At 42.6% G+C, this 27,026-nt stretch overlaps 1 protein-coding gene across 5 annotated transcripts in view; it reads right to left on the bottom strand.

The window, feature by feature from the left end:
- LOC115115623 (TNFAIP3-interacting protein 1-like) overlaps positions 1-22,888 on the bottom strand; it is a 40,628-nt gene extending 17,740 nt beyond the window's left edge. The window contains exons 1-9 of one of the 5 annotated variants that reach the window (XM_065018313.1): positions 15,176-15,199; positions 14,619-14,705; positions 11,960-12,158; positions 6,179-6,328; positions 5,651-5,745; positions 4,906-4,965; positions 2,626-2,826; positions 1,201-1,295; positions 600-747 (exon numbers count right to left, since the gene is read on the bottom strand). In XM_065018313.1, the coding sequence (XP_064874385.1) occupies positions 600-747; positions 1,201-1,295; positions 2,626-2,826; positions 4,906-4,965; positions 5,651-5,745; positions 6,179-6,328; positions 11,960-12,158; positions 14,619-14,654 (984 nt within the window). In that variant the 5' untranslated portion in view covers positions 14,655-14,705; positions 15,176-15,199. Of the gene's footprint in view, positions 1-599; positions 748-1,200; positions 1,296-2,625; positions 2,827-4,905; positions 4,966-5,650; positions 5,746-6,178; positions 6,329-11,959; positions 12,159-14,618; positions 15,119-15,175; positions 15,284-22,769 lie in introns of those variants that run through there. The other 4 variants (XM_065018316.1, XM_065018315.1, XM_065018314.1 and 1 more) reach the window with 4 other exon arrangements.
- Positions 22,889-27,026: the final 4,138 nt, after the last annotated feature.

Here is a 27,026-nt window from a genome sequence, read left to right as displayed (position 1 = left end):
ATAAATGATTAGAAACGTAATTCATTCACAGAGCCCACTCTGCAACAGGACAAGGATATGAAACATTGCTCTTCCAATTCCCAGCACTAGTACAGATCACCATTTACACAAGTCGTGTCATAAAAATAAACATGTGCTTTTTTGGGGAAGTCTCTCAAGACATTCTACAGTGACCGATGGGACAATGTGAAAAAAGCATTACAGTAGTACTACAGTCAATCACATCCCCATACTGTACAGTACGTTAGGATGAGACGTCAGTCATGGTAACTATTCCACTACCGCGATGCCTGGCAATGACCTGACTCATACTGCCAATACTCAATACGGAAACTAGAGTATTTAAATACTGGAGTGTTTACTGTAACAGCGCACATTCTGAAATGATGCTGTGGCTTCCTAGACATTCCCCCCTCTCCCTCTCAGCTTTTAATGTACTCTGAATCAGACAGGTGCCATTCCATCCATTCTGAAATGATGCTGTGGCTTCCTAGACGTCTATGCTGATCATTCCCCCCTCTCTCTCTCCCCCCCAGCTTTTAATGTACTCTGAATCAGACAGGTGACATTCCATCCATTCTGGGGAGGGATTTCCATACCTTCTGTGGTGTGCTGACCTCCATCTTGGATCTAACGCTGGCAGTTTCCTCTTTCACCACGTCTTCTTTGGCTTCTGGCTGCCCCTCGCTCTCTGCCGCGGTCTCTCCTGCTCCCGTTACCTGCTCTTTCAGCTTCAGGTTCTCTGGTCTGCAGTGACCAGCAGGGTTAGTGTTACTATGCAGTTATAGAGATATCTAGACTATGTATCGCAGTGTTTAGTAGGAGGAATGTGCTGCTTGGCAGAGCCCTAGAATATTCTCTGGGAAGACCCTACAGCCCCACTGAGGTAGGGAGAATATTAGGGCAATTCCGGGAATCATCAAAAACAAAACTTTGACCAACTGTCACTTCACTTGAAGCTTTGTAGTTGCTAGACAGAGAATCAATGTGAAAAAGAAAGGGAAAGTCCACTTATAATTTACTGACTACCAAGAGTTTATTGCCTTTATTTAAGCTCAATAAACTCCAACAAAGTACTAAACTTGACTTAGGAGCAGAAAACAGCATAAAGCCAACCGTTTCAATTCACAATAATAAATGTAAACTCCTCCTCTCCCCTGGGGAGATGAAACTGAATGCAGAGAAAATACAACAACTCACCTCAGCAGTTCCACATCTCCGTTTCTGTACTGAAGGTCTTCCTCCATCTTCTTTCTCAGCTCGCTGTTCTCGTGTCTGAGCTGCTCACAAAGAGTCTTGACAAACAGAGGGACACGCATGAGTAACACAGCACTGTCCTCCTGTATCAAGACACACCCCCCCCTGACCGAGGCAGTCCCGTTCTGTTCCCCCTTCTCCTTCCCCATCGGACTCTCTCGACCACGGTCATCATGGGACGCTCGATGGTGAGAGACTTCGGCCTGCCTATGGCCTGTGGGCTGACCAAGGTCCAGCGTCACACAGGCGCCCGTGTCCGAGACATCAATTCCCTTCTGCCCACAGTTCTAGCCAACTACTCTAATACTGGCACCATCGGTCACTCACTTTGGCAATCTGAGGAACCGTAGAAGGACTAAAACATTGTCTTGAACACCCTTGTTGACGGCAGGGTAGCCTAGTGGTTAGAGTGTAGAGGTGGCAGGTAGCCCAGTGGTTAGAGCGTCGGACTAGTAACCGGAAGGTTGCGAGTTCAAACCCCCGAGCTGACAAAGTACAAATCTGTCGTTCTGCCCCTGAACAGGCAGTTAACTCACTGTTCCCAGGCAGTCATTGAAAATAAGAATTTGTTCTTAACTGACTTGCCTAGTTAAATAAAGGTCAAATAAAAATAAATAAATAAAAAGGGAAGAGAATAATCATATCTGGCCCGATGCCGTACTATAGAAAGGTTTGGAAAGTTACTGCCGCCTCGCTGCCCTAAAGGAGTCCCTGAAGAAACTTTGCACAGACAGGAACGTCTCTGTTTGTAACACTGAGGGACTTGACTTTTGACTTGCTGTGGGAGCAACCAACAGTCTTTAAAAGAGAGGGGATTCTCCCTAACCACAGTGGTTCCAGGATGATCTCCTTCAACATAGTGAACCGCTAGGCTAGTGCTCCAGTCCCCCCCCCCCCCCTGTCATAATAATCAATAGTCTGGGTGGCCGGACTATTTACAGCAGTTCTTATAGCTTGGGGGCAGAAGCTGGTAAGGAACCTTTTGGTTCTAGACTTGGCGCTCCAGTACCACTTGCTGTGCGGTAGCATGGAACTCTGCCACCCCAGGAAACTCAAGCTAGCGATAAAACCTGATAAAAGAACACCGTACGGCATATAAAGAAATGCATTTTTATTGTATTTTGAATTATATGATGTATTGTGTTATGCATTTCATTTGTTGTGTTTCGTTTCCTATTTGGACCCAGGAAGACTAGACGCTGCCTTGGTTTGGTTTTGCAACATTTGGTTCAGCATCAGGAATGACAAAATACACAACTGTTATTCGCTATTCAGGTCATATGCTGAATTTCCAGTCTTTGAAATACCTGTGTGGACATTTGTCTACTAAGCCTGGCTGTCTACCTGCCTCTCTCCCCTGTCAGTTACCTGTAGGAGGGAGGTCCTCTGCTCGTTCTTCTGGACCTTGGAGGAGAGGTGGTGGAACTCAACGGCCATGCGTCCCAGGTGGGCTAGGAGCTGGTTGGGGTTGGACGCCTCAGCAAAGATACTGAAGGAGCTTTCTAGATGCTGTAGCTGGCTGGTTAACTCCTGGTTCTCCTGAGGAAGCTGTCCTGTTCCTGCACCAGCCTGGAGATCAAATCAAACTTTATTTATATAGCACCTCCAAAACAATACATTTATAGACAAATATGACATTAAGAAAAAAAAAATCTTTGTTATTTCATAAGAGTTATATGATAGCAAAACAAAGAGGATCTGAGAAACACCAATCAGAAGCTCTGTACTGCCATACTGACTGGACAGAACTCCAATCAAGTAATGTCAAAAACAACATATTTCTAGTTCTCCAGTTTCATGGATACGAGATGTATAAAAATAAGGACAAATCCCATCTGGATCATACAGCCTGTAGATAGATTCTATCCCTGCGTGTTGTATTGATTGGCCTGTAGATAGATTCTATCCCTGCGTGTTGTATTGATTGGCCTGTAGATAGATTCTATCCCTGCGTGTTGTATTGATTGGCCTGTAGATAGATTCTATCCCTGCGTGTTGTATTGATTGGCCTGTAGATAGATTCTATCCCTGCGTGTTGTATTGATTGGCCTGTAGATAGATTCTATCCCTGCGTGTTGTATTGATTGGCCTGTAGATAGATTCTATCCCTGCGTGTTGTATTGATTGGCCTGTAGATAGATTCTATCCCTGCGTGTTGTATTGATTGGCCTGTAGATAGATTCTATCCCTGCGTGTTGTATTGATTGGCCTGTAGATAGATTCTATCCCTGCGTGTTGTATTGATTGGCCTGTAGATAGATTCTATCCCTGTTGTATGTTGTATTGATTGGCCTGTAGATAGATTCTATCCCTGCGTGTTGTATTGATTGGCCTGTAGATAGATTCTATCCCTGCGTGTTGTATTGATTGGCCTGCCCCTGCGTGTTGTATTGATTGGCCTGTAGATAGATTCTATCCCTGCGTGTTGTATTGATTGGCCTGTAGATAGATTCTATCCCTGCGTGTTGTATTGATTGGCCTGTAGATAGATTCTATCCCTGCGTGTTGTATTGACTGATCAATCATGTAAGTAGCGCTCCATATCCTATATGCAATGCAGGGCTATACATGTTGTGCAATATTATACAATGAAGCAAAAAACCCATTAAGATCGACTCCGAGCTGATGAAACATTTAGAAGAAGCTCAGTCTATAGACTTGTGAAAATGTGTCACAGTTTTCCTATACTTTTGGGTGATGATGCATTATATCAGCGATAGTCATTTGATTCTACACCATATCAGTCCGGAATATTCTGTGACTGACATTCTTCCCTGTCAGGCATTCTCTAACTGCAGGCGTGTGTGTGTGTGTGTGTGGTCAGTAATAAATCGTGGACATTCCCTGTGCTGACTCATGTCGAGCTACCAGTATTGAGTTAGTTGGCTGTTAGTTGACTCACTAGAAAAGAGACACAGGAGAAGTTCCTGATATAGAAGACATGACCAAAGACAACCGAGAGCTAAGGAAATGAAACTTGAGGAGCCGCTCTTAGATTCTCCACCAGGTATAACGACCATGGTTTTTAAAACCTCTTAACTCTAGTGGCTTTTTCTAAAACGACATGTGAATATTGTATTACTACCCTCATAAAATACATTTTGGGGTTTCAGAACTCTTAAGTCCTACAAACACAGTCCTGTCCAGTCAGTATGGCGGTACGGAGGATCTGTTTTAGTACTGTTAGAAAAGGTAACAGAGGAATACTGATGAGGTTGTCCTAAAAACAAAAACACGTCTACTACAGAGATAGTAACATTTAAAAAAACAGACAATTGTCCCCATGTTGGTGAATGAGAAATTTGAAATAAAATAGGACACCAATTACACCTTTGGTGACTTGACCTATGTTGTATGTTCTGTGAACATAGAGCATGATTTATGGGGGAAGAGGTATAGTGATGTATCATTTAAAACCTTTCTATTTTCTGATCATATTGTTGTTCTTATCTGGCCCTGTACAGGGCCCAAAACAACTGCTCAGTGTAACAGTGCTGACTGGAAGTTATAACTACACACACACACACACACACACACACACACACACACACACACACACACACACACACACACACAGAGTCCAATCTTCCAAACATCCCATTTTTTGCTCCCTGTTATTGTTAGCCTCGTATGAAAACTAGTACTTACCGTCAGGGTATCGGAGGTTTTCTGCTCCATATTCACCACCTCAAACTCGGACAGACCTTCCTACAAGCACCAAGGAGGACAATGATCCAGACTGGTCAGTATTAAAGGGATACTTCAGGATTTTGGCAATGGAGCCCTTTATCTACTTCCCCAGAGTCCGACCAACTCATGGATACCTCTTTTATTTTTATGCCTCTGTATCCAGTAAGGAGGACGTTAGAGGTAGTTTCCCGAACCAAGGCTAACTAGCAGTAGCGCAATGACTGGAAGTCTATGAGAACAGCTAGCATGATGCACTAATGCCAGTTAGCAACCTCCCTAAAACTACACAAAGAGCCCCCCCCCCCCCCAAAAAAAATATATATATCCACAAGTTCACCCAACTCTGGGGAAGAAAAAGGAACTTCATTGCCAAAATCCCAAACTATCCCTTTAAGTAAACCAATACGACTATTTAGTTAACCAATATGGTTATATATATATATATATATATATATATATAGACACTTGTAGCTACAATGTATTGAATGTAAGTGAACCATTCAAATTAAACTACTTTCAGTTAGCTTTTGCTGGAAGCCAGAAACCAGTTGGGACAGACACCACCACCGGCCATGTGAATGTTATGTTTCAGATGTAGGCTAATGAGGCTGTACTTATTATTGAGCAAGCTGAGCAGCCCAGCACATTATCTATAAAATATAAAGTACTATATAGCTATAAAGTAAAATCTCTGTTTACTTACGCTGGGCTGATCATGATGTAGGGCCTTCTCCGTTGAGAGATACGACTGACTCGGTCTCTGGTCGTTACTGGGCTGACGGTGAAGCTTCCCCTGACCTGAAACAGTTAGGAGTCACATCACGGTTATAGGGTCAAAAATACATTCAAAATAGCTTCTTATCAAAGGGCAATTTCTCAAGCAGGAATTTTGCTAGGAGTGTCTGGGAGGGGTATGAAAATGAGCCATTATTGACAGAGAGATTAGGACCTCCTATTGGTCTATTAACTAGTGATGTCACCAAGGCCAAAACTCCATCCCACCAAAACAGGCTGAAATTTCAGGTGGTATTTTCAATCACCTCTTACACTAAAATTACATGATCATTTTCACAATATTACACCAACCTCAGTGTGGAAATGTAATATTTAAAAAATATATATATTTTTAAAAACAGGACAATCACGTTTTTGATTGCACTGGGCCATTGGTGATAACATATTGCTGCAAATCATGAATAATCAGGTAGGAAACGCATCTCTGATACCATACCTTGTGTCTCAGTCTGAACAGGTCCTCCCATACACAGACTGGTAGCGAAGCTGAAGGTCGAAGACTTCAGGGCCTCGTTGTCTCTGACCAGCTCCTCTACACGCTGACGCAACTTAGAAGCCTCCCACTGAGACTCCTCCAACAGGTCTCCTACACACCAAACCATTAGTAACAACCCTATTCACAGCAGTAACAACAGATCTCCTACACACCAAACCATTAGTAACAACCCTATTCACAGCAGTAACAGGTCTCCTACACACCAAACCATTAGTAACAACCGTATTCACAGCAGTAACAACAGATCTCCTACACACCAAACCATTAGTAACAACCGTATTCACAGCAGTAACAACAGATCTCCTACACACCAAACCATTAGTAACAACCGTATTCACAGCAGTAACAACAGATCTCCTACACACCAAACCATTAGTAACAACCGTATTCACAGCAGTAACAACAGATCTCCTACACACCAAACCATTAGTAACAACCGTATTCACAGCAGTAACAACAGATCTCCTACACACCAAACCATTAGTAACAACCGTATTCACAGCAGTAACAACAGATCTCCTACACACCAAACCATTAGTAACAACCCTATTCACAGCAGTAACAACAGGTCTCCTACACACCAAACCATTAGTAACAACCGTATTCACAGCAGTAACAACAGATCTCCTACACACCAAACCATTAGTAACAACCGTATTCACAGCAGTAACAACAGATCTCCTACACACCAAACCATTAGTAACAACCGTATTCACAGCAGTAACAGGTCTCCTACACACCAAACCATTAGTAACAACCCTATTCACAGCAGTAACAGGTCTCCTACACACCAAACCATTAGTAACAACCGTATTCACAGCAGTAACAGGTCTCCTACACACCAAACCATTAGTAACAACCGTATTCACAGCAGTAACAGGTCTCCTACACACCAAACCATTAGTAACAACCGTATTCACAGCAGTAACAACAGATCTCCTACACACCAAACCATTAGTAACAACCCTATTCACAGCAGTAACAACAGGTCTCCTACACACCAAACCATTAGTAACAACCGTATTCACAGCAGTAACAACAGATCTCCTACACACCAAACCATTAGTAACAACCGTATTCACAGCAGTAACAGGTCTCCTACACACCAAACCATTAGTAACAACCCTATTCACAGCAGTAACAGATCTCCTACACACCAAACCATTAGTAACAACCGTATTCACAGCAGTAACAGGTCTCCTACACACCAAACCATTAGTAACAACCCTATTCACAGCAGTAACAGGTCTCCTACACACCAAACCATTAGTAACAACCGTATTCACAGCAGTAACAGGTCTCCTACACACCAAACCATTAGTAACAACCGTATTCACAGCAGTAACAGGTCTCCTACACACCAAACCATTAGTAACAACCGTATTCACAGCAGTAACAGGTCTCCTACACACCAAACCATTAGTAACAACCGTATTCACAGCAGTAACAGGTCTCCTACACACCAAACCATTAGTAACAACCGTATTCACAGCAGTAACAGGTCTCCTACACACCAAACCATTAGTAACAACCCTATTCACAGCAGTAACAACAGATCTCCTACACACCAAACCATTAGTAACAATCCTATTCACAGCAGTAACAGGTCTCCTACACACCAAACCATTAGTAACAACCGTATTCACAGCAGTAACAAACTGCTCCTACACACCAGACAGACAGACGGTCAGAAACATCTTGATTTGAAGTAGTCACTTGTTCATTTTGCGTTGTGGCATTTGGATGAATGTTATTCATGACCTATAATACATGACGGATAGACGGTAGCTAGTGTTTCTGATGACTAACAACTAAAATCATGCCGACCCTGAGAACATTACTCATTACAGAGAAACAGCACATAACCAGAAGAATGGACCACACAAACTCAACAAAAATATACAAGGTCACAAGTCACTAGAGAAACTCCCTGCAAACATTACAGCACATTGCCAAAGAATGAAATCAGGTCTAACCACATTGTTCCTACAAGGCTATGAGAATATGTACCCATAATGTATAGGTCACAACAATAATCTCGACAGAGGAGTGTGATGAGGGTTGGGGTGGGGGGGGGGGGGTATGGTCTTGAGATCTGTCAGATAGATCACATGGATACTACCGGTCAAACGTTTTAGAACACCTACTCATTCAAGGGTTGATCCTTATATTTAATATTTTCTACATTGTGAATCATAGTCACATGTGCCGAATACAACAGGTATAGTAGACATTACAGTGAAATGCTTACGAGCCCCTAACCAACAATGCAGTAAAAAAAACAAAAAAAAAGATAAAAATAAGAAATAAAAGTAACAAGTAATTAAAGAGTAGCAGTAAAATAACAATAGCAAGACTATACACAGGGGGGGTACCAATACAGAGTCAATGTTAGTTGAGGTAGTATGTACATGTAGGTAGAGTTATTAAAGTGACTATGCATAGATGACAGAGTAGCAGTGGTGTAAGGGGGGGGCAATGCAAATAATCTGAGTAGCCATTTGACTAGATGTTCAGGAGTCTTATGGCTTGAGGGTAGAAGTATTTTGGACCTAGACTTGACGCTCCGGCACCGCTTGCTGTGCGGTAGCAGAGAGAACAGTCTATGACTAGGGTGGCTGGAGTCTGACAATTTTTGGGGCCTTCCTCTGACACCGCCTGGTATAGAGGTCCTGGATGGCAGGAAGCTTGGCCCCAGTGATGTACTGGGCCATACGCACTACCCTTTGTAGTGCCTTGTGGTCGGAGGCCGAGCAGTTGCCATACCAGGCAGTGATGCAATCAGGATGCTCTTAATGGTGCAGCTGTAGAACGCTTTGAGGATCTGAGGACCCATGCCAAATCTTTTCAGTCTCCTGAGGGGGAATAGGTTTTGTCGTGCCCTCTTCACGACTGTCTTGATGTGCTTGGACCATGTTAGTTTGTTGGTGATGTGGACATCAAGGAACTTGAAGCTCTCAGCCTGCTCCACTGCAGCCCCATCGATGAGAATCGGGACGTGCTTGGTTCTCTTTTTCCTGTAGTCCACAATCATCTCCTTGGTCTTGATCACGTTGAGGGAGAGGTTGTTGTCCTGGCACCACACAGCCAGGTCTCTGACCTCCACCCTATTGGCCGTCTCGTCATTGAACAGGCCTACCACTGTTGTGTCATGTGGTACAGGAGACTGAGCACGCACCCCCAAGGGGCCCCTGTGTTGAGGATGTGTTGTTACCTACCCTTACCACCTGGGGTCGGCCCATCAGGGAGTCCAGGATCCAGTTGCAAAGGGAGGTGTTTAGTCCCAGGGTCCCAATGACTGATGTGGTGTACTCATCAATTCCATTGGAGGAATCCCGGGAACATATTCCAGTCTGTTCTAGCAAAACAGTCCTGTAGCTTAGCATCTGCTTCATCTGACCACTTTAAAAACAAAATCATCTAGGTCACTAGTGCTTCCTGCTTTAATTTTTGCTTGTAAGCAAGAATCAGGAGGATAGTATTATGGTCATATTTGACAAATGGAGGGCGAGGGAGAGCTTTGTACGCATCTCTGTGTGTGGAGTAAAGGTGGTCCAGATTTATTTTCCTTTGGTTGCACGTTTAACATGCCGATAGATATTTGGTAAAACAGATTAGGTTTCCCTGCATTAAAGTCCCCGGCTACTAGGAGCGCCGCCTCTGGGTGAGCGTTTTATTGTTTGCTTATGCAGGAATACAGCTCATTCTTTGCCGTCTTAGTGCCAGCCTCTGATTGTGGTGGTATGTAAACAGCTACGAAGAATACGGATGAAAACTCTCTCAGTAGGTTGTGTGGTCTACAGCTTATCATGAGATACTCTACCTCAGGCGAACAATAGCTCGAGACTTCCTTAGATATCGTGCACCACCGGTTATTTACAAAAATACATAGTCCGCAGCCCCATGTCTTACCAGATGCCGTTGTTCTGTCCTGCCGGTACATCGTATAACCAGCCAGCTGTATGTTGATATTGTCGTCGTTCAGCCACAACTCCGTGAAGTACAAGATGTTACAGTTTTTAAAAGTCCCGTTGGTAGTTTAATCTTCCGCATAACTCGTGCAATCTTTGGAGAATAAAATTGACATTTGCTAGCAGAATGGAAGGAAGTGGAGGTTTATTCGATCGCCTACGAATTCTCAGAAGGCAGCCCACCCTTTGGCCCCTTTTTCTCTGCCAGCTCTTCACGCAGATCAGGGCCTGTTCCCGAGGAAGCAGTATATCCTTTACGCCGGGATTCTGCTAGTCCGTGGTGAGTAATCACAGTCCTGATGCCTAGAAGTTATTTTCTGTCATAAGAGACGGTAGCGGCAACATTATGTACAAAATAAGTTTAAAAAATAAAGTTGCAAATACACAAATCGGCTGGGGGCACGTAAAACGTCTGCCTTCTCTGGCGCCATCTTACAAAACGATGAAATAACACATATGGAATCATGTAGTAACCAAGCAATGTTCAATCAAAATATATTTTATACGTGAGCTTCTTCAAAATAGCCACACTTTGTACACTCTTGGCATTCTCTCAACCTGCTTCACTTGGAATGCTTTTCCAACAGAGTTCCCACATATGCTGAGCACTTGTTGGATGCTTTTTCTTCACTGTGTGGTCCGACTCATCCCAAACCATCTCAATTTGGTTGGGGTCAGGGGATTGTGGAGGCCAGGTCATCTGATGCAGCACTCCATCACTCTCCTTCTCGGTAAAATAGCCCTTACACAGCCTGGAGGTGTGTTGGGTCAATGTCCTGTTGAAAAGCAAGTCAAGTAAGTCTTCTTATTGTGTCCTTTAGTAGTGGTTTCTTTGCCGAAATTTGACCATGAAGGCACATGTTGAGATGTGTCTGTTACTTGAACCCTGTGAAGAACTTACTTGGGCTGCAATTTCAGAGGCTGGTAACTCTAATGAACATATCCTCTGCAGCAGAGGTAACTCTGGGTCTTTCATTCCTGTGGTGGTCCTCATGAGAGACATAACGCTTGATGTTCTTTTGCTACTGCAACTTGAAATTTTTAATGACGGAATGTCATTTCTCTTTGCTTATTTGAGGTGTCCTTGCCATAATACGGCCTTGGTCTTTTACCAAATAGGGCTATCTTCTGTATACCACCCCTACCTTGTCACAACACACTGATTGGCTCAAACGCATTAAGGAAAGAAATTCCACAAATTCACTTTTAAGAAGACACACCTGTTAATTGAAATGCATTCCAGGTGACTACCTCATGAAGCTGGTTGAGAGAATGTCAAGAGTGTGCAAAGCTGTCATCAAGGCAAAGGGTGGCTATTTGAAGAATCTCAAATATATTTTGATTTGTTTAATACTTTTTGGGGGTTACTACATGACTCCATGTGTTATTTCATAGTTTTGATGTCTTCACTATTAAATTGTACAATGAGGAAAATAGTAAAAATAAAGGAAAAACCCTTGAATGAGTAGGCGTTCTAAAACTTTTGACCAGGGGTGTAGTTAACCCAGGTCTACTGCTGTACAGTGGCATTGGTACAATGCCACAAGTCCCTACAATAATACAGGTAGATGATGGGGATGTTGTTTAAAGACATGTCTTACAATCATTTAAAATGAACCCAGAACTCAAATCTGCCGCAATTTGGGCAGATGCCCACTTATGTGTCTATGTTTTCTGTCCACAAGAGATTAGGACCATAATAAAGAGCTAGACCCGAGCGGCAGGCTGCGTCACAAAAGCAGGTACGGACCTAAGCTCTTGAGTCCCTTCATCCTCTCTCGGAGAACGCTGTTCTCTTCCAGCAGTAGTCTATAGCTGCTCCCTCCAACGCTGCTGCCCTCCTCCCTGGCCTCTCTGGCCTTAGCCTCGCCCCCGCCTGGGTCGTAGATATGATAGGGCCCTTTTCCTTCCATCGCCACGGATTCACTTACCAGGCATGGTGCTGGGAACTGGAGGAACAACAGAACAGAAAAGTCAATAGGAAAGAACCAATAGAAAAAGAGAGGCAGAGCTGTGTGGGAGGTTTCAGTTAGGGGATGTGTTTTGACTATGCTCAGTAACTTTTAGAAATAGGCAAATAGGCCAAATAGGCCCATGTCATGTTTACCGTTTGTGATGGGAGAACCTAGACTTTAGTAGCCTGGTGCCAGATCAGTTTGTGCCATCATGTCAACTCCATGGCATGGCAATGAATGACAAGGAGTTGACAGTTGACAAACAGATCTGGGACCAGGCTAAGTCAATAGATCTAGCACACAAAGCGAAGGGGGAAACTAATAGACATTGAGATGATCTTTAGCATGACATTACAAAATGCAAATCTCATACCAACCTCCTACAGGAGGAGAAGTACCAACCTCCTACAGGAGGAGAAGTACCAACCTCCTACTCCCTCATATACAGTGCATTCTGAAAGTATTCAGACCCCTTGACTGTCTTCACATTTTGTTATGGCACAGCCTGGATTTAATAACTTTTTTTCTAAATCAATCTACACACAATTCCCCATAATGACAAATGGAACAGGTTTTTAGAAATGTTTGCAAATTTAAAATAAAAAACAGAAATACCTTATTTACATAAGTATTCAGACCCTTTGCTATGAGACTCGAAATTGAGCTCAGGCGCTTCCTGTTTTCATTGATCATCCTTGAGATGTTTCTACAATTTGATTGGAGTCCACCTGTGGTAAATTCAATTGATTGGAGATGCTTTGGAAAGGCACATGTCTATATAATGTCCCACAGTTGACAGTGCAAAAACCAAGCCATGAGGTTGAAGGAATTGTCCATAGAGCTCAGACACAGGATTGTATCGAAGCACAGATCTGGGAATGGGTACCAAACATTTCTGCAGCATTGAAGGTCTCCAAGAACACAGTGCCCTCCATCATTTTTAAAATGGAAGAAGTTTGGAACCACCAAGACTCTTCCTAGAGCTGGCCACCCGGCTAAAATGAGCAATCAGGGGAGAAGTGCTTTGGTCAGGGAGGTGACCAAGAACCTGATGGTCACTGACAGAGCTCCAGAGTTCCTCTGTGGAGATGGGAGAACCTTCCAGAAGGACAACCATCTTTGCAGCACTCCACCAATCAGGCCAGCTCCTCAGACGGAATCCACTCCTCAGTAAAAGGCACGACAGCCCGCTTGGAGTTTTCCAAAAGGCACCTAAAGACTCGCAGACCATAAGAAACAAGATTCTCTGGTCTGATGAAACCAAGATTGAACTCTTTGTCCTGAATGCCAAGTGTCACGTCTGGAGGACACCTGGCACCATCCCTATGGTGAAGCATGGTGGTGGCAGCATCATGCTGTGGGGATGTTTTTCAGCGGCAGGGACTGGGAGACTAGTCAGGATCGAGGGAAAGATGAATTGAGCAAAGTACAGAGAGCTCCCTGATGAAAACCTGCTCAAGAGCGCTCAGGACCTCAAACTGGAGCGAAGGTTCACCTTCCAACAGGACAACGACCCTAAGCACACAGCCAAGACAACGCAAGAGTGGCTTTGGGACAAGTCTCTGAATGTCCTTGAGTGGCCCAGTCAGAGCCTTGACTTGGACCCGATCTAACATCTCTGGAGAGACCTGGAAATAGCTGTGCAGCGACACTCCCCAGCCAACCTGACAGAGCTTGAGAGGATCTGCGGAGAAGAATTGGAGAAACTCCACAAATACAGGTTTGTAGCGTCACACTCAAGAAGACTTGAGGCTGTAATCGCTGCCAAAGGTGCTTCAACAAAGTACTGAGTAAAGGGTCTGAATACTTATGTAAATGTGGTATGTCAGTCTTTAAAAAAATAATAATAATTTAGACACATTTGCAAAGATTTCTAAAATCCTGTTTTTGCTTTGACATTATGGGGTATTGTGTGTAGATTGATAAAGGGGGAAAAAAGCAATTTTAGAATAAGTCTGTAACGTAAACTAAAATGTGGAAAAAGTCAAGGGGTCTAAATACTTCCCGAAAGCGTTGGAGGAGAAGTTTTGTTACATAAAAAACATTGTTTTGGTTTCCCACTAAATCATTTACAATGCAAAGAGTCACATATGAACGTCACCATCAAAGGGGACTTCTGTAAAAGCTATTTTAGGACACGATCATTTAAAATGTGTAACCCTAGAAACACTGATGTGGTCAAGTCATTGAGTGATAACAACCTTGTGAAAATGCTATTAAAAATGCCACACTGGAGAATGACCATGCAATAATAAAAAACGGAACTTCCAGACAGAAAAGATGAGAAACAAAGACATTGTACAGTAGTAACCAGACGATTAGTAGTTGATCTCAGTTGCAAAATAGAATAACGAAATGAAAGACAATATATTAAAACCAATTGAATTGAAACTGGATGTTGTCATGAGATGTGATGATGTCCACCGAGAGACAAGACAACATGACCCAACTCACTCTGTCTTTTCGGCCTTTCTTTCTTTCTTCGTTCATTTACAGATTAGAAGAAGAGACGACTAAAGTATCCAGTCCAGAAAACAGTCCCTGATTAGATGACAAGCGAGAACAACATATCTCGCGGTTCAGTAGTTAGGAGCGACATCCTTGATAGTTTCACCGCTGGCTTTAGTTAACGATACAATTACGTCTAGCCATGGAGCTAGCTAGCTAACTAGTCATTTCAGTTGCTAAGATGCCGAAAAAAAAACATTAGTTAGCTAACAAAGTAGTAAATCGGACTGTATAGCAAGCTAACATTTTGCTTATTTGAACGATAGCCCTATTCGCGTTAGATAACGTTATATATCTAAGTGAAAGTATTTCTACAAGATAACGTCCTGGCTAACAAAGTCATGCAAATTATAGCTGACATGACACAATATATAATGGATAGCAAACGAACTAGTCATTTGTTACGCAACAAAAAACAGTGTCTGAATCCAGACACCGTAGCTAGCCAACTTTCTATAAATGTTCATGGTAAACAAAGAGATATTTGGCTTATGTTTAGCTACCTTTCTGCTTCAGTGGCTCCATCCATTTACCCAGACACCAATTGCGGAAGTGGCCTCTGCTGTAACCTGGGAAATTCCACCTCGCTGTCGTTTGATGTTGTAAACAGTTGTGGTTGACAAGCGGACCGACCAATGCAGAAGCTTGACACAGGCTGTTAATCTTTAAAGAAACCGTGCAGTTTTTTTTGTTGTTGCTCCAAACCTTGGTAGCTCAGGGACTGATTCGGGGGCATGGATGACTGCAGCCAGAGCAAGGCTTGAACCCGTGACCTTAAAGCTAGAATCCTTAGTTGAAACAATAACAAAGCCGTCAAGCCACCTCTGGTTTGGTAAAAAGCTGAGGGATGGACCTAGACATATGTAACCACTCTCAAATTCATAGACAGAGCTATAGATGCTAAGGACTGACTGTCCATGATACCACAATTATGATTTGAACCATGTTATGAGGCTATACAGTGTGTGTGTTTAAATGTATCTTGTTTACAAACATTGGTGTAAAACAAATGTATATTTTGGTTTGAGATGGGGTACGACTGTTGAACTAATCTCATTAAGTGTTTATAAATTATATTCTTCAAGAATCAATGGGTATATGTCATTAATTTATAAGTCCCCCCAAAATATGTAGCAACTAAGGATTTTAGCTATAAGCTCTGCACCTCTAGACAGAGGCTGTAGTACAGTCACACAGACTTCACTACTCCTTTATAGCTCTGCACCTCTAGACAGAGGCTGTAGTACAGTCACAGACTTCACTACTCCTTTATAGCTCTGCACCTCTAGACAGGCTGTAGTACAGTCACAGACTTCACTACTCCTTTATAGCTGTAGTACAGTCACAGACTTCACTACTCCTTTATAGCTCCGCACCTCTAGGCAGAGGCTGTAGTACAGTCACAGACTTCACTACTCCTTTATAGCTGTAGTACAGTCACATAGACTTCACTACTCCTTTATAGCTCTGCACCTCTAGACAGAGACTGTAGTACAGTCACAGACTTCACTACTCCTTTATAGCTGTAGTACAGTCACAGACTTCACTACTCCTTAATAGCTCTGCACCTCTAGGCAGAGGCTGTAGTACAGTCACAGACTTCACTACTCCTTTATAGCTGTAGTACAGTCACAGACTTCACTACTCCTTTATAGCTCCGCACCTCTAGGCAGAGGCTGTAGTACAGTCACAGACTTCACTACTCCTTTATAGCTCCCCACCTCTAGACAGAGGCTGTAGTACAGTCACAGACTTCACTACTCCTTTATAGCTCCGCACCTCTAGGCAAAGGCTGTAGTACAGTCACAGACTTCAATACTCCTTTATAGCTCTGCACCTCTAGGCAGAGGCTGTAGTACAGTCACAGACTTCACTACTCCTTTATAGCTCCGCACCTCTAGGCAGAGGCTGTAGTACAGTCACGTAGACTTCACTACTCCTTTATAGCTCCGCACCTCTAGGCAGAGGCTGTAGTACAGTCACATAGACTTCACTACTCCTTATAGCTCCCCACCTCTAGGCAGAGGCTGTAGTACAGTCACAGACTTCACTACTCCTTTATAGCTCCGCACCTCTAGACAGAGGCTGTAGTACAGTCACATAAACTTCACTACTCCTTTATAGCTCCCCACCTCTAGGCAGAGGCTGTAGTACAGTCACAGACTTCACTACTCCTTAATAGCTCCGCACCTCTAGGCAGAGGCTGTAGTACAGTCACAGACTTCACTACTCCTTTATAGCTCCGCACCTCTAGGCAGAGGCTGTAGTACAGTCACAGACTTCACTACTCCTTTATAGCTCCGCACCTCTAGGCAGAGGCTGTAGTACAGTCACAGACTTCACTACTCCTTTATAGCTCCGCACCTCTAGGCAGAGGCTGTAGTACAGTCACATAGACTTCACTACTCCTTTATAGCTCCGCACCTCTAGACAGAGGCTGTAGTACAGTCACAGACTTCACTACTCCTTTATAGCTCTGCACCTCTAGACAGAGGCTGTAGTACAGTCACAGACTTCACTACTCCTTTAAAAAGCTCTACAGGACGAATGACTATTTCCATGATGTTCAATCTACAGTGAGGGGGGAAAGTATTTGATCCCCTGCTGATTTTGTATGTTTGCCCACTGACAAAGAAATGATCAGTCTATAATTTAATGGTAGCTTTATTTGAACAGTGAGAGACAGAATAACAACAACAAAATCCAGAAAAACACATGTCAAAAATGTTATAAATTGTTTTGCATTTTAATGAGGGAAATAAGTATTTGACCCCTCTGCAAAACATGACTTAGTACTTGTTGGAAAAACCCTTGTTGGCAATCACAGAGGTCAGACGTTTCTTGTAGTTGGCCACCAGCTTTGCACACATCTCAGGAGGGATTTTGTCCTACTCCTCTTTGCAGATCTTCTCCAAGTCATTAAGGTTTTGAGGCTGACGTTTGGCAACTCCAACCTTCAGCTCCCTCCACAGATTTTCTATGGGATTAAGGTCTGGAGACTGGCTAGGCCACTCCAGGGCCTTAATGTGCTTCTTCTTGAGCCACTCCTTTTTTGCCTTGTCCGTGTGTTTTGGGTCATTGTCATGCTGGAATACCCATCCACGACCCTTTTTCTATGCCCTGGCTGAGGGTTCTCACCAAAGATTTGACGGTACATGGCCCCGTCCATCGTCCCTTTGATACGGTGAAGTTGTCCTGTCCCCTTAGCAGAAAAACACCCCCAAAGCAGAATGTTTCCACCTCCATGATTGACAGTGGGGATGGTGTTCTTGGGGTCATAGGCAGCAATACTCCTCCTCCAAACACAGCGAGTTGAGTTGATGCCAAAGAGCTCCATTTTGGTGTCATCTGACCACAACACTTTCTCCCAGTTGTCCTCTGAATCATTTAGATGTTCATTGGCACACTTCAGACGGGCATGTATATGTGCTTTCTTGAGCCGGGGGACCTTGTGGGCGCTGCAGGATTTCAGTCCTTCACAGCGTAGTGTGTTACCAATTGTTTTCTTGATGACTATGGTCCCAGCTGCCTTGAGATCATTGACAAGATCCTCCCGTGTAGTTCTGGGCTGATTCCTCACCGTTCTCATGATCATTGCAACTCCACGAGGTGAGATCTTGCATGAAGCCCCAGGCCGAGGGAGATTGACAGTTATTTTGTGTTTCTTCCATTCGCGAATAATCGTACCAACTGTTGTCACCTTCTCACTAAGCTGCTTGGCGATGGTCTTGTAGCCCATTCCAGCCTTGTGTAGGTCTACAATCTTGTCCCTGACATCCTTGGAGAGCTCTTTGGTCTTGGCCATGGTGGAGAGTTTGGAATCTGATTGATTGATTGCTTCTGTGGACAGGTGTCTTTTATACAGGTAACAAACTGAGATTAGGAGCACTCCCTTTAAGAGTGTGCTCCTAATCTCAGCTTGTTACCTGTATAAAAGACACCCGGGAGCCAGAAATCCTTCTGATTGAGAGGGGGTAAAATACTTATTTCCCTCATTAAAATGCAAATACATTTCTAACATTTTTGACATGTGTCTTTCGGGATTCTTTTGTTGTTGTTATTCTGTCTCTCACTGTTCAAATAAACCTTTAAAATTATAGACTGATCATTTCTTTGTCAGTGGGCAAACGTACAAAATCTGCAGGGGATCAAATACTAATTTCCCTCACTGTATGCTCATATGAACTCTGCGACAACCTTGATACAAGTGCCAACACCAGCATGCATAGGCCTACTGCAGATATGCCTATGATCAACAACATTCTGCTCAGTTATTTTCAAAGATAGGAATCTCATGATGGGTGACCTCCATACACTAGATGCAACCAAAACCAATAGAGACATCTTGTGGGAAATATAATAATACCTAAACACAAACTGCTATTGACTAAAATAAGTGAGACACAGTGCAGACCTGTGTCTTTACCATACAGTTAGATAGATGACTCACCTTTGCATATGTGTCATTAAAGCGTCTGTGACAGCATGGGCTCCATTTTGACCAGTGGAGGCTGGTGGGAGGAGCTATAGGAGGATAGGAGGCTCTTGTTTTAATGGCTGGAATATAATTAAATGGAACGGTATCAAACATATGGAAACCACGTGTTTGACTCCATTCCATGAATTACATTCCTACCATTACACAGTCTGTCCTCCTATAGCTCCTCTCACCAGCCTCCACTGGTTTTGAAGTAGTCAATTTCTTCTTCACGATTGGCTGATCTCTCCTGATGACTCCGGTGGACATGAGTCCAACAGTGTCACTAGGAGGGATCAGTCAAGGAAGTAGGAAGTCCCACCCGTTTGACGACATTAAAATGGTGGAAGCCCTCATTGGCGATGCCCATGCTAACACAGTCTTTTTTCCACTAGAGGCCTCTCTCATTCTCTATGGTCTGTAGGACCCATTGGACACCATATTCAGGGTTGGGGAGTAATGTAATCTGATTACAAAAAACAGTAACTGTAATCTATTACATCACCAGCAATGATGCTGTAATCTGATTACAGATACTTTTGGGAAAAAAATGGATGATTACTTCTTGGATTACTTTTAAATTCCCAAAAGTATGTTTTTTTTTCCCAATGACATTCAATTCAGCATTGAAAAACAGCACACGTTTCAGTTTGTTCCACCTGAGTGAGACTGAACACAGAAACCACTATGATGACAAACCTAAGGCATTTGATCTATCATTTTTGTCTTCTAATGCCTTTTCAAGGTAATCTGAAAGTAATCAGACAGGTAACTAGAAACGGATTACATTTAGAAAGTAACCTAGGCAACCCTGGCCATAACCAGCCCTCCGAGCCAACCTTAGACCTAGAAAGACTGAAAAGCTTTGTTTCCGGTATGGGGGGCGACACAACAGTTCACTCATGTCAGGCCAGGTAACCATCACAATGGTTCAAACTTGGCACTCTGCTATCTTTTTATTCTTCCCTTTCCATCAAACCCAGTCGGACGGCACAAACCCAGTTGGAACAAACCCAGTTCAAACCCAGCTGGAACTAAAGACAGTTTTAGCCTGCTGAGCTAAAGCTTAATCAAATCTGTTTTTCAGAAATATACATATTCTAGCTCTGCAAAATTTTTACATTTGGCGTTACATAACCAACAAAACATGTTTATATTGTGAAACAAAAAAAACCTGCAAAATGTTGTCTTTCTAATCAGGAATAATTTAGTTGTATTGCTTATCTTGAACATCGGCTCGCTGGTTTTGAATAGAGTAGAATAGAGTACAGTAGAGTAGAATACAGTATAATATAGTATTGTAGAGTAGAATACAGTATAATAGAGTAGAATAGAGTACAGTAGAGTAGAATACAGTATAATAGAGTAGAATATAGTACAGTAGAGTAGAATACAGTAGAATAGAGTAGAATAGAGTAGAATACAATAGAATAGAGTAGAATGGAGTACAGTAGATTGGAATACAGAAGAATAGAGTAGAATAGAGTACAGTAGAGTTGAATTCAGTAGAATACAGTATAATAGAGTACAGTGGAGTAGAATACATTAGAATGGAGTAGAATAGAGTACAGTAGAGTAGAATACAGTATAATAGAGTAGAATAGAGTACTGTAGAGTAGAATACAGTATAATAGAGTAGAATAGAGTACAGTAGATTCGAATACAGTATAATAGAGTATAACAGAGTACAGTAGAGTAGAATAGAGTACAGTGGAGTAGAATACAGTAGAATAGAGTACAGTAGAGTAGAATACATTGGAATGGAGTAGAATAGAGTACAGTAGAGTAGACTACAGTATAATAGAGTAGAATAGAGTATAGTAGAGGAGAATAGAGTACAGTGGAGTAGAATACAGTAGAATAGAGTACAGTAGAGTAGAATACAATGTAATGGAGTAGAATAGAGTAAGGTAGAGTAGAATACAGTAGAATAGAGTACAGTAGAGTAGAATACAGTAGAATAGAGTACAGTAGAGTAGAATACAATATAATGGAGTAGAATAGAGTACGGTAGAGTAGAATACAGTAGAATAGAGTACAGTAGAGTAGAATACAGTAGAATAGAGTACAGTAGAGTAGAATACAATATAATGGAGTAGAATAGAGTACGGTAGAGTAGAATACAGTAGAATAGAGTACAGTAGAGTAGAATACAGTAGAATAGAGTACAGTATAGTAGAATACAATATAATGGAGTAGAATAGAGTACGGTAGAGTAGAATACAGTAGAATAGAGTACAGTAGAGTAGAATACAGTAGAATAGAGTACAGTAGAGTAGAATACAGTAGAATAGAGTAGAATAAAGTAGATGGAAACCCTAACCCTAACCCTAAATCTCCAATCTCCATTGAAATATTTTTTCATCTGTCCGAGTGGATACTGGCCCTTGATCTAGCCCAGGATTTCTTAAACTATGGGTCAGGACCAAAAGTGGGCCCTGGGCATGTGAGAGGTGGGTATTATTTATTCTTAATTTGAATTAATTTAGGGACAGAGACGTTAACCAGGAGGACGATTTGGGTCAAGGGAAGACTGTCAATTTCTCATTTGGGTCTCGAGCACAAATGTTTAACAAAAACATTTGAACTAATATACTTTTAATATCAAAGTTATTTTCTTCTTTGTAGGAATGAACATCACATAATTTTCCGCAATACAATATAATTCTCCTCAAGAACAAAATACTGTGAAAAGTCCACATCTGGACTGTAACTTGGTTGGATATGTGCTGAATGGAAGTCTGGAAAAGCTGACTGTACACCGTTCAGTATAGTGTTTGTTATTCATAATTCAGATGTATGGGGCAGCAGATGGGGCAGCAGATGGGGCGGCAGGGTTGCCTAGTGGTTAGAGCGTTGGACTAGTAACCGAAAGGTTGCAAGTTCAAATCCTCTGAGCTGACAAGGTACAAGTCTGTCTGTCCTTCTGCCCCTCAACAGGCAGTTAACCCACTGTTCCTAGACCAGTTAACCCACTGTTCCTAGACCAGTTAACCCACTGTTCCTAGACCAGTTAACCCACTGTTCCTAGACCAGTTAACCTACTGTTCCTAGGCTGTCATTGAAAATAAGAATTTGTTCTTAACTGTCTTGCCTAGTTAAATAAAGGTTAAAAATGTACTGTTAATATACACCAATTGTAAAATCATGTTTAATTTGAAGTGATTACAAAAATGTAATGTTATAATTTCTGATGTGTTTTTGGAACAAATAGGACCTATAATGACTCTGGAAAGTTTTGCAATTCTTTTTCTTCCGCCAAATCAGTTAAAGAGATTATATTACATCACATAAATGGATTTAAATGTTTAAAAATATATATATTATATGACATCAAAACATGATTTTTAGATTACAGAAAGAGTATCATATTTATATTTATGATGTATCTGTTTGAGATATTAAGAATTATATTCTCGATAAATTTAACCTTTTTAATGTTAACAATCATTCACAAATCAAATTCCCCTGTAAGCAAATTAGATGATTCATTTAGCATGACCAAGTCAGAGTCAGAAAGCTTCAGCACAGGACTCTTTATAACCTAGACAAACTATCTTATAACATTTAACTAAATCAAATCAATATATACAATTTAGAAAAAAAGCAAAGAAACTCACCGACACATTGAGCGTCTTTCCGAGAGGCGCTTTTTAATAAGGAAACTGGTGAGTCGGGGGAAGCTATTTCAATGTTTTTAGAGATACATGGGGAATTCCCACATAGAGAAAGAATCTGATGCAGTTCATAGCCTCAACAGAAGAGAACAGAGCAGAGCAGGGGGACCTGGGCTCCGTCCAACTGAGCGCTAGCGTAGACTGATCTGTCCTAAAGTGAACAACACAAGACAACCAGCAGAACAGACACAATCAACACTATCAGTCTGGTATGTGTTAATTCTACTCTACACAGAAATACTAGAGTTTTATGTTATTTTCATTTTATTGAACCTTTATTTAACTAGACAAGTCAGTTAAGAACCAATTCTTATTTACAATGACGGCCTACCAAAAGGCCTCCTGTGGGGACGGGGGCTGGGATTAAAAAAAATATATACGTATATAGGACAAAACACACATCACGACAAGAGAGACACCACAACACTACATAAAGAGAGACCTAAGACAACAGCATAGCATGGCAGCAACACATGACAACAACATGGTAGCAACACAGCATGACAACAACATGGTAGCAACACAACATAGCAGCAGCACAACATTGTAGCAGCACAAAACATTATTGGCACAGAAAACAGCACAAAGGGCAAGAAGGTAGAGACAACAATACATCACACAAAGCAGCCACAACTGTCAGCAAGAGTGTCCATGTTTGAGTCTTTAAATGAAAAGATGGAGATAAAACTGTACAGTTTGAGTCTTTAAATGAAGAGATGGAGATAAAACTGTACAGTTTGAGTCTTTAAATGAAAAGATGGAGATAAAACTGTACAGTTGAGTCTTTAAATGAAAAGATGGAGATAAAACTGTACAGTTTGAGTCTTTAAATGAAGAGATGGGGATAAAACTGTACAGTTTGAGAGTTTTTTTGCATCGTACCCTTTATGAATCACAACTAAAGTGTGATGGAAATTAAATGACATGAGGTCTCATGTGTATCTATGTACATTTAGTTTACATAACACAGCCATTAATGTCCATACAGTATAAGGCCCTAATAACCAAGTCTAATCTCATTTATATTAAACTATACAATTTGACTTGAAGAGAATCCAATAGAATTGCCTTACTTTTACAGCAGTCAGAAAGGACAATTTTGCAACACAGGGTGATGATCTGACAATGCATTGCAAAGAAAGCTTACTATTTACCTTGATCTATGAATTTATAATATCGGACATAAAATAGGGATAATTTTGAGGTTGTGTCGTTATGTAGTCTTTGTTTAAATGATCAGTGTTGGGCTGCTGCACGGTGCAGTCTACAGTCTACACGTTGCCATGGATCTCTTGGCCTGATGTAGGGGATTTCCTCCTCTCTCAAAACCCTATTTTCTTCTTTCCGCTTTTAACTCTGAGAGGCTTGACAACAGCTGCACTCACAAATAAAGCTCATCACATGCAGTACATCATACGGTAAAGTCCACCCAAGATGGCGTAGCAATCGGACGTGTGTTTTGTCCCGTCCTGTCCTGTCCTCTGTAAATATCGTTTTCTTCATTTTATTCCAGTATATATTTCGTATATATATTTTAATCTCGCTTTCCATCTATGGACTGAATATACTCTCCTGCAACCCGCCTCACCCAATGTGGTACGGATCTGCTATTTTTTATACTTAATTAAGAACCAGAACCCCCATCAGAAGCTAGACAGCTAACTAGCTACTAGCTAGTAGTTGGTTAGCCACTGCTAGCGGTCTTCACCGTTAACTCAGACACCAGCCAGCCTCAGCTCGGTCAATACCTGCCAGTCTGTACAGCGCAACATCAACCCAGAGCATATTGGACTGCTTTCTCTACCACATCTCCGGATTCCTACTGCAAACTCTGAATCTTTACACCGGATCATCGCAGCTAGCTAGCTGCAATCCGAGTGGCTACTCCTGGTTAACGTCTCTGTCCCTAAGCAAGCACCAGTTAGCCTTGAGCTAGCCTCGAGCTAGGCCCATCTCCCGGCTAGTCGAAGAGGTCCACCAGCTGATTATTGGGCTACAATACCTCTTTTGCCAATTGGCCTTGACCCTTTACTGCCGACACGGAGCCCAGCCAATCCATCACGACTGGTCTGTTGATGTAATCGTCCGAGGTGGTTTCAATAGGAACTTCCGTTGCGACATTGCCGAAGGCCCATCTGCTAGCTCCGACCCGCTAGCTGTCTGAGTCACTGTGTCTCCAGCTCGCCTAGCGTAATAGCGACTACTGAATCGTCTCCCTGACTCACCTATTGCTACTCATTGGACCCTATGATCACTCAGCAATGCATGCCTCTCCCTAATGTCAATATGTCTTGTCTATTGCTGTTTTGGTTAGTGATTATTGTCTTATTTCACTGTAGAGCACCCAGCCCTGCCCAATATGCCTTAGATAGCCCTTTTGTCCCACCCCCCACACATGTGGTGACCTCACCTGGCTTAACTGGTGCCTCTAGAGACAAAACCTCTCTCCTCATCACTCAATGCCTAGGTTTACCTTCACTGTACTCACATCCTACCATACCCTTGTCTGTACATTATACCTTGAATATATTCTTCCACGCCCAGGAATCTGCTCCTTTTACTCTCTGTTCCGAATGCACTAGACGACCAGTTCTTATAGCCTTTTGCCGTACCCTTATCCGACTCCTCCTCTGTTCCTCTGGTGATGTAGAGGTTAACCCAGGCCCTGCAGCCCCAAGCACCACTCCCATTCCCCAGGCGCTCTCATTTGTTGACTTCTGTAACTGTAAAAGCCTTGGTTTCATGCATGTTAACATCAGAAGCCTCCTCCTTAAGTTTGTTTTACTCACTGCTTTAGCACACTCCGCCAACCCTGATGTCCTTGCCGTGTCTGAATCCTGGCTTAGGAAGGCCACCAAAAATCCCCAAATTTCCATCCCCAACTACAACATTTTTCGACAAGATAGAACTGCCAAAGGGGGCGGAGTTGCAATCTACTGCAGAGATAGGTCTGTGCCCAAACAATTCGAGCTTCTACTTTTAAAAATCCACCTCTCCAGAAACAAGTTTCTCACCGTTGCCGCTTGTTATAGACCCCCTCAGCCCCCAGCTGTGCCCTGGACACCATATGTGAATTGATTGCCCCCCATTTATCTTCAGAGTTCGTACAGTTAGGTGACCTAAACTGGGATATGCTTATTAACACCCCAGCCGCCCTACAATCTAAGCTAGATGCCCTCAATCTCACACAAATGATCAAGGAACCGACCATGTACAACCCTAAATCCTTAACCATGGGCAGACTCTTAGATATCATCCTGACCAACATGCCATCTAAATACACCTCTGCTGTCTTCAACCATGATCTCAGCAATCACCTCATTATTATTATTATTATTTTATTTTTTGTGTGAATTTTACCCCTTTTTCTCCCCAATTTCGTGGTATCCAATTGTTCAGTAGCTACTATCTGGTCTCATCGCTACAACTCCTGTACGGGCTCGGGAGAGACGAAGGTTGAAAGTCATGCGTCCTCCGATACACAACCCAACCAAGACGTACTGCTTCTTAACACAGCGCTCATCCAACCCAGAAGCCAGCCGCACCAATGTGTCAGAGGAAACACCGTGCACCTGGCAACCTTGGTTAGCGTGCACTGTGCCCGGCCCGCCACAGGAGTCGTTGGTACGCGATGAGACAAGGATATCCTTACCGGCCAAACCCTCCCTAACCCGAAATGATTGCAACCCCTATTACTAGCACAGTGTCCAAAGAAGGGCCAGAAGTATACAGAATGGTGTCGTCTGCGTAGAGGTGGATCAGAGAATCACCAGCAGCAAGAGCGACATCATTGATGTATATAGAGAAATTAGTTGGCCTGAGAAATGAACCCTGTGGCACCCCCATAGAGACTGCCATACGTCTGGACAACAGGCCCTCCGATTTGACACACTGAACTCAATCTGAGAAGTAGGCTATTGAGTCTGCCGATAAGAATGTGGTGATTGACAGAGACGAAAGCCTTGGCCAGGTTGATGAAGACGGCTGTACAGTACTTTCTTTTATCGATGGTGGTTATGATATCTTTTAGGACCTTGAGCGTGGCTAATGTGGACACCCATGACCAGCTACGAAAACAGATTGGGATTCGAAATGCTCTGTGATCTGTTAACTTGGCTTTCGAAGATTTCAGAAAGGCAGGGCAGGATGGATATAGTTCTATAACAGTTTGGGTCTAGAGTGTCTCCCCCTTTGAAGAGG

Source organism: Oncorhynchus nerka, linkage group LG5, assembly GCF_034236695.1.
Source record: "Oncorhynchus nerka isolate Pitt River linkage group LG5, Oner_Uvic_2.0, whole genome shotgun sequence".
NCBI lineage: Eukaryota > Metazoa > Chordata > Actinopteri > Salmoniformes > Salmonidae > Oncorhynchus > Oncorhynchus nerka.
This window is presented reverse-complemented; position numbering and strand designations above follow the sequence as displayed.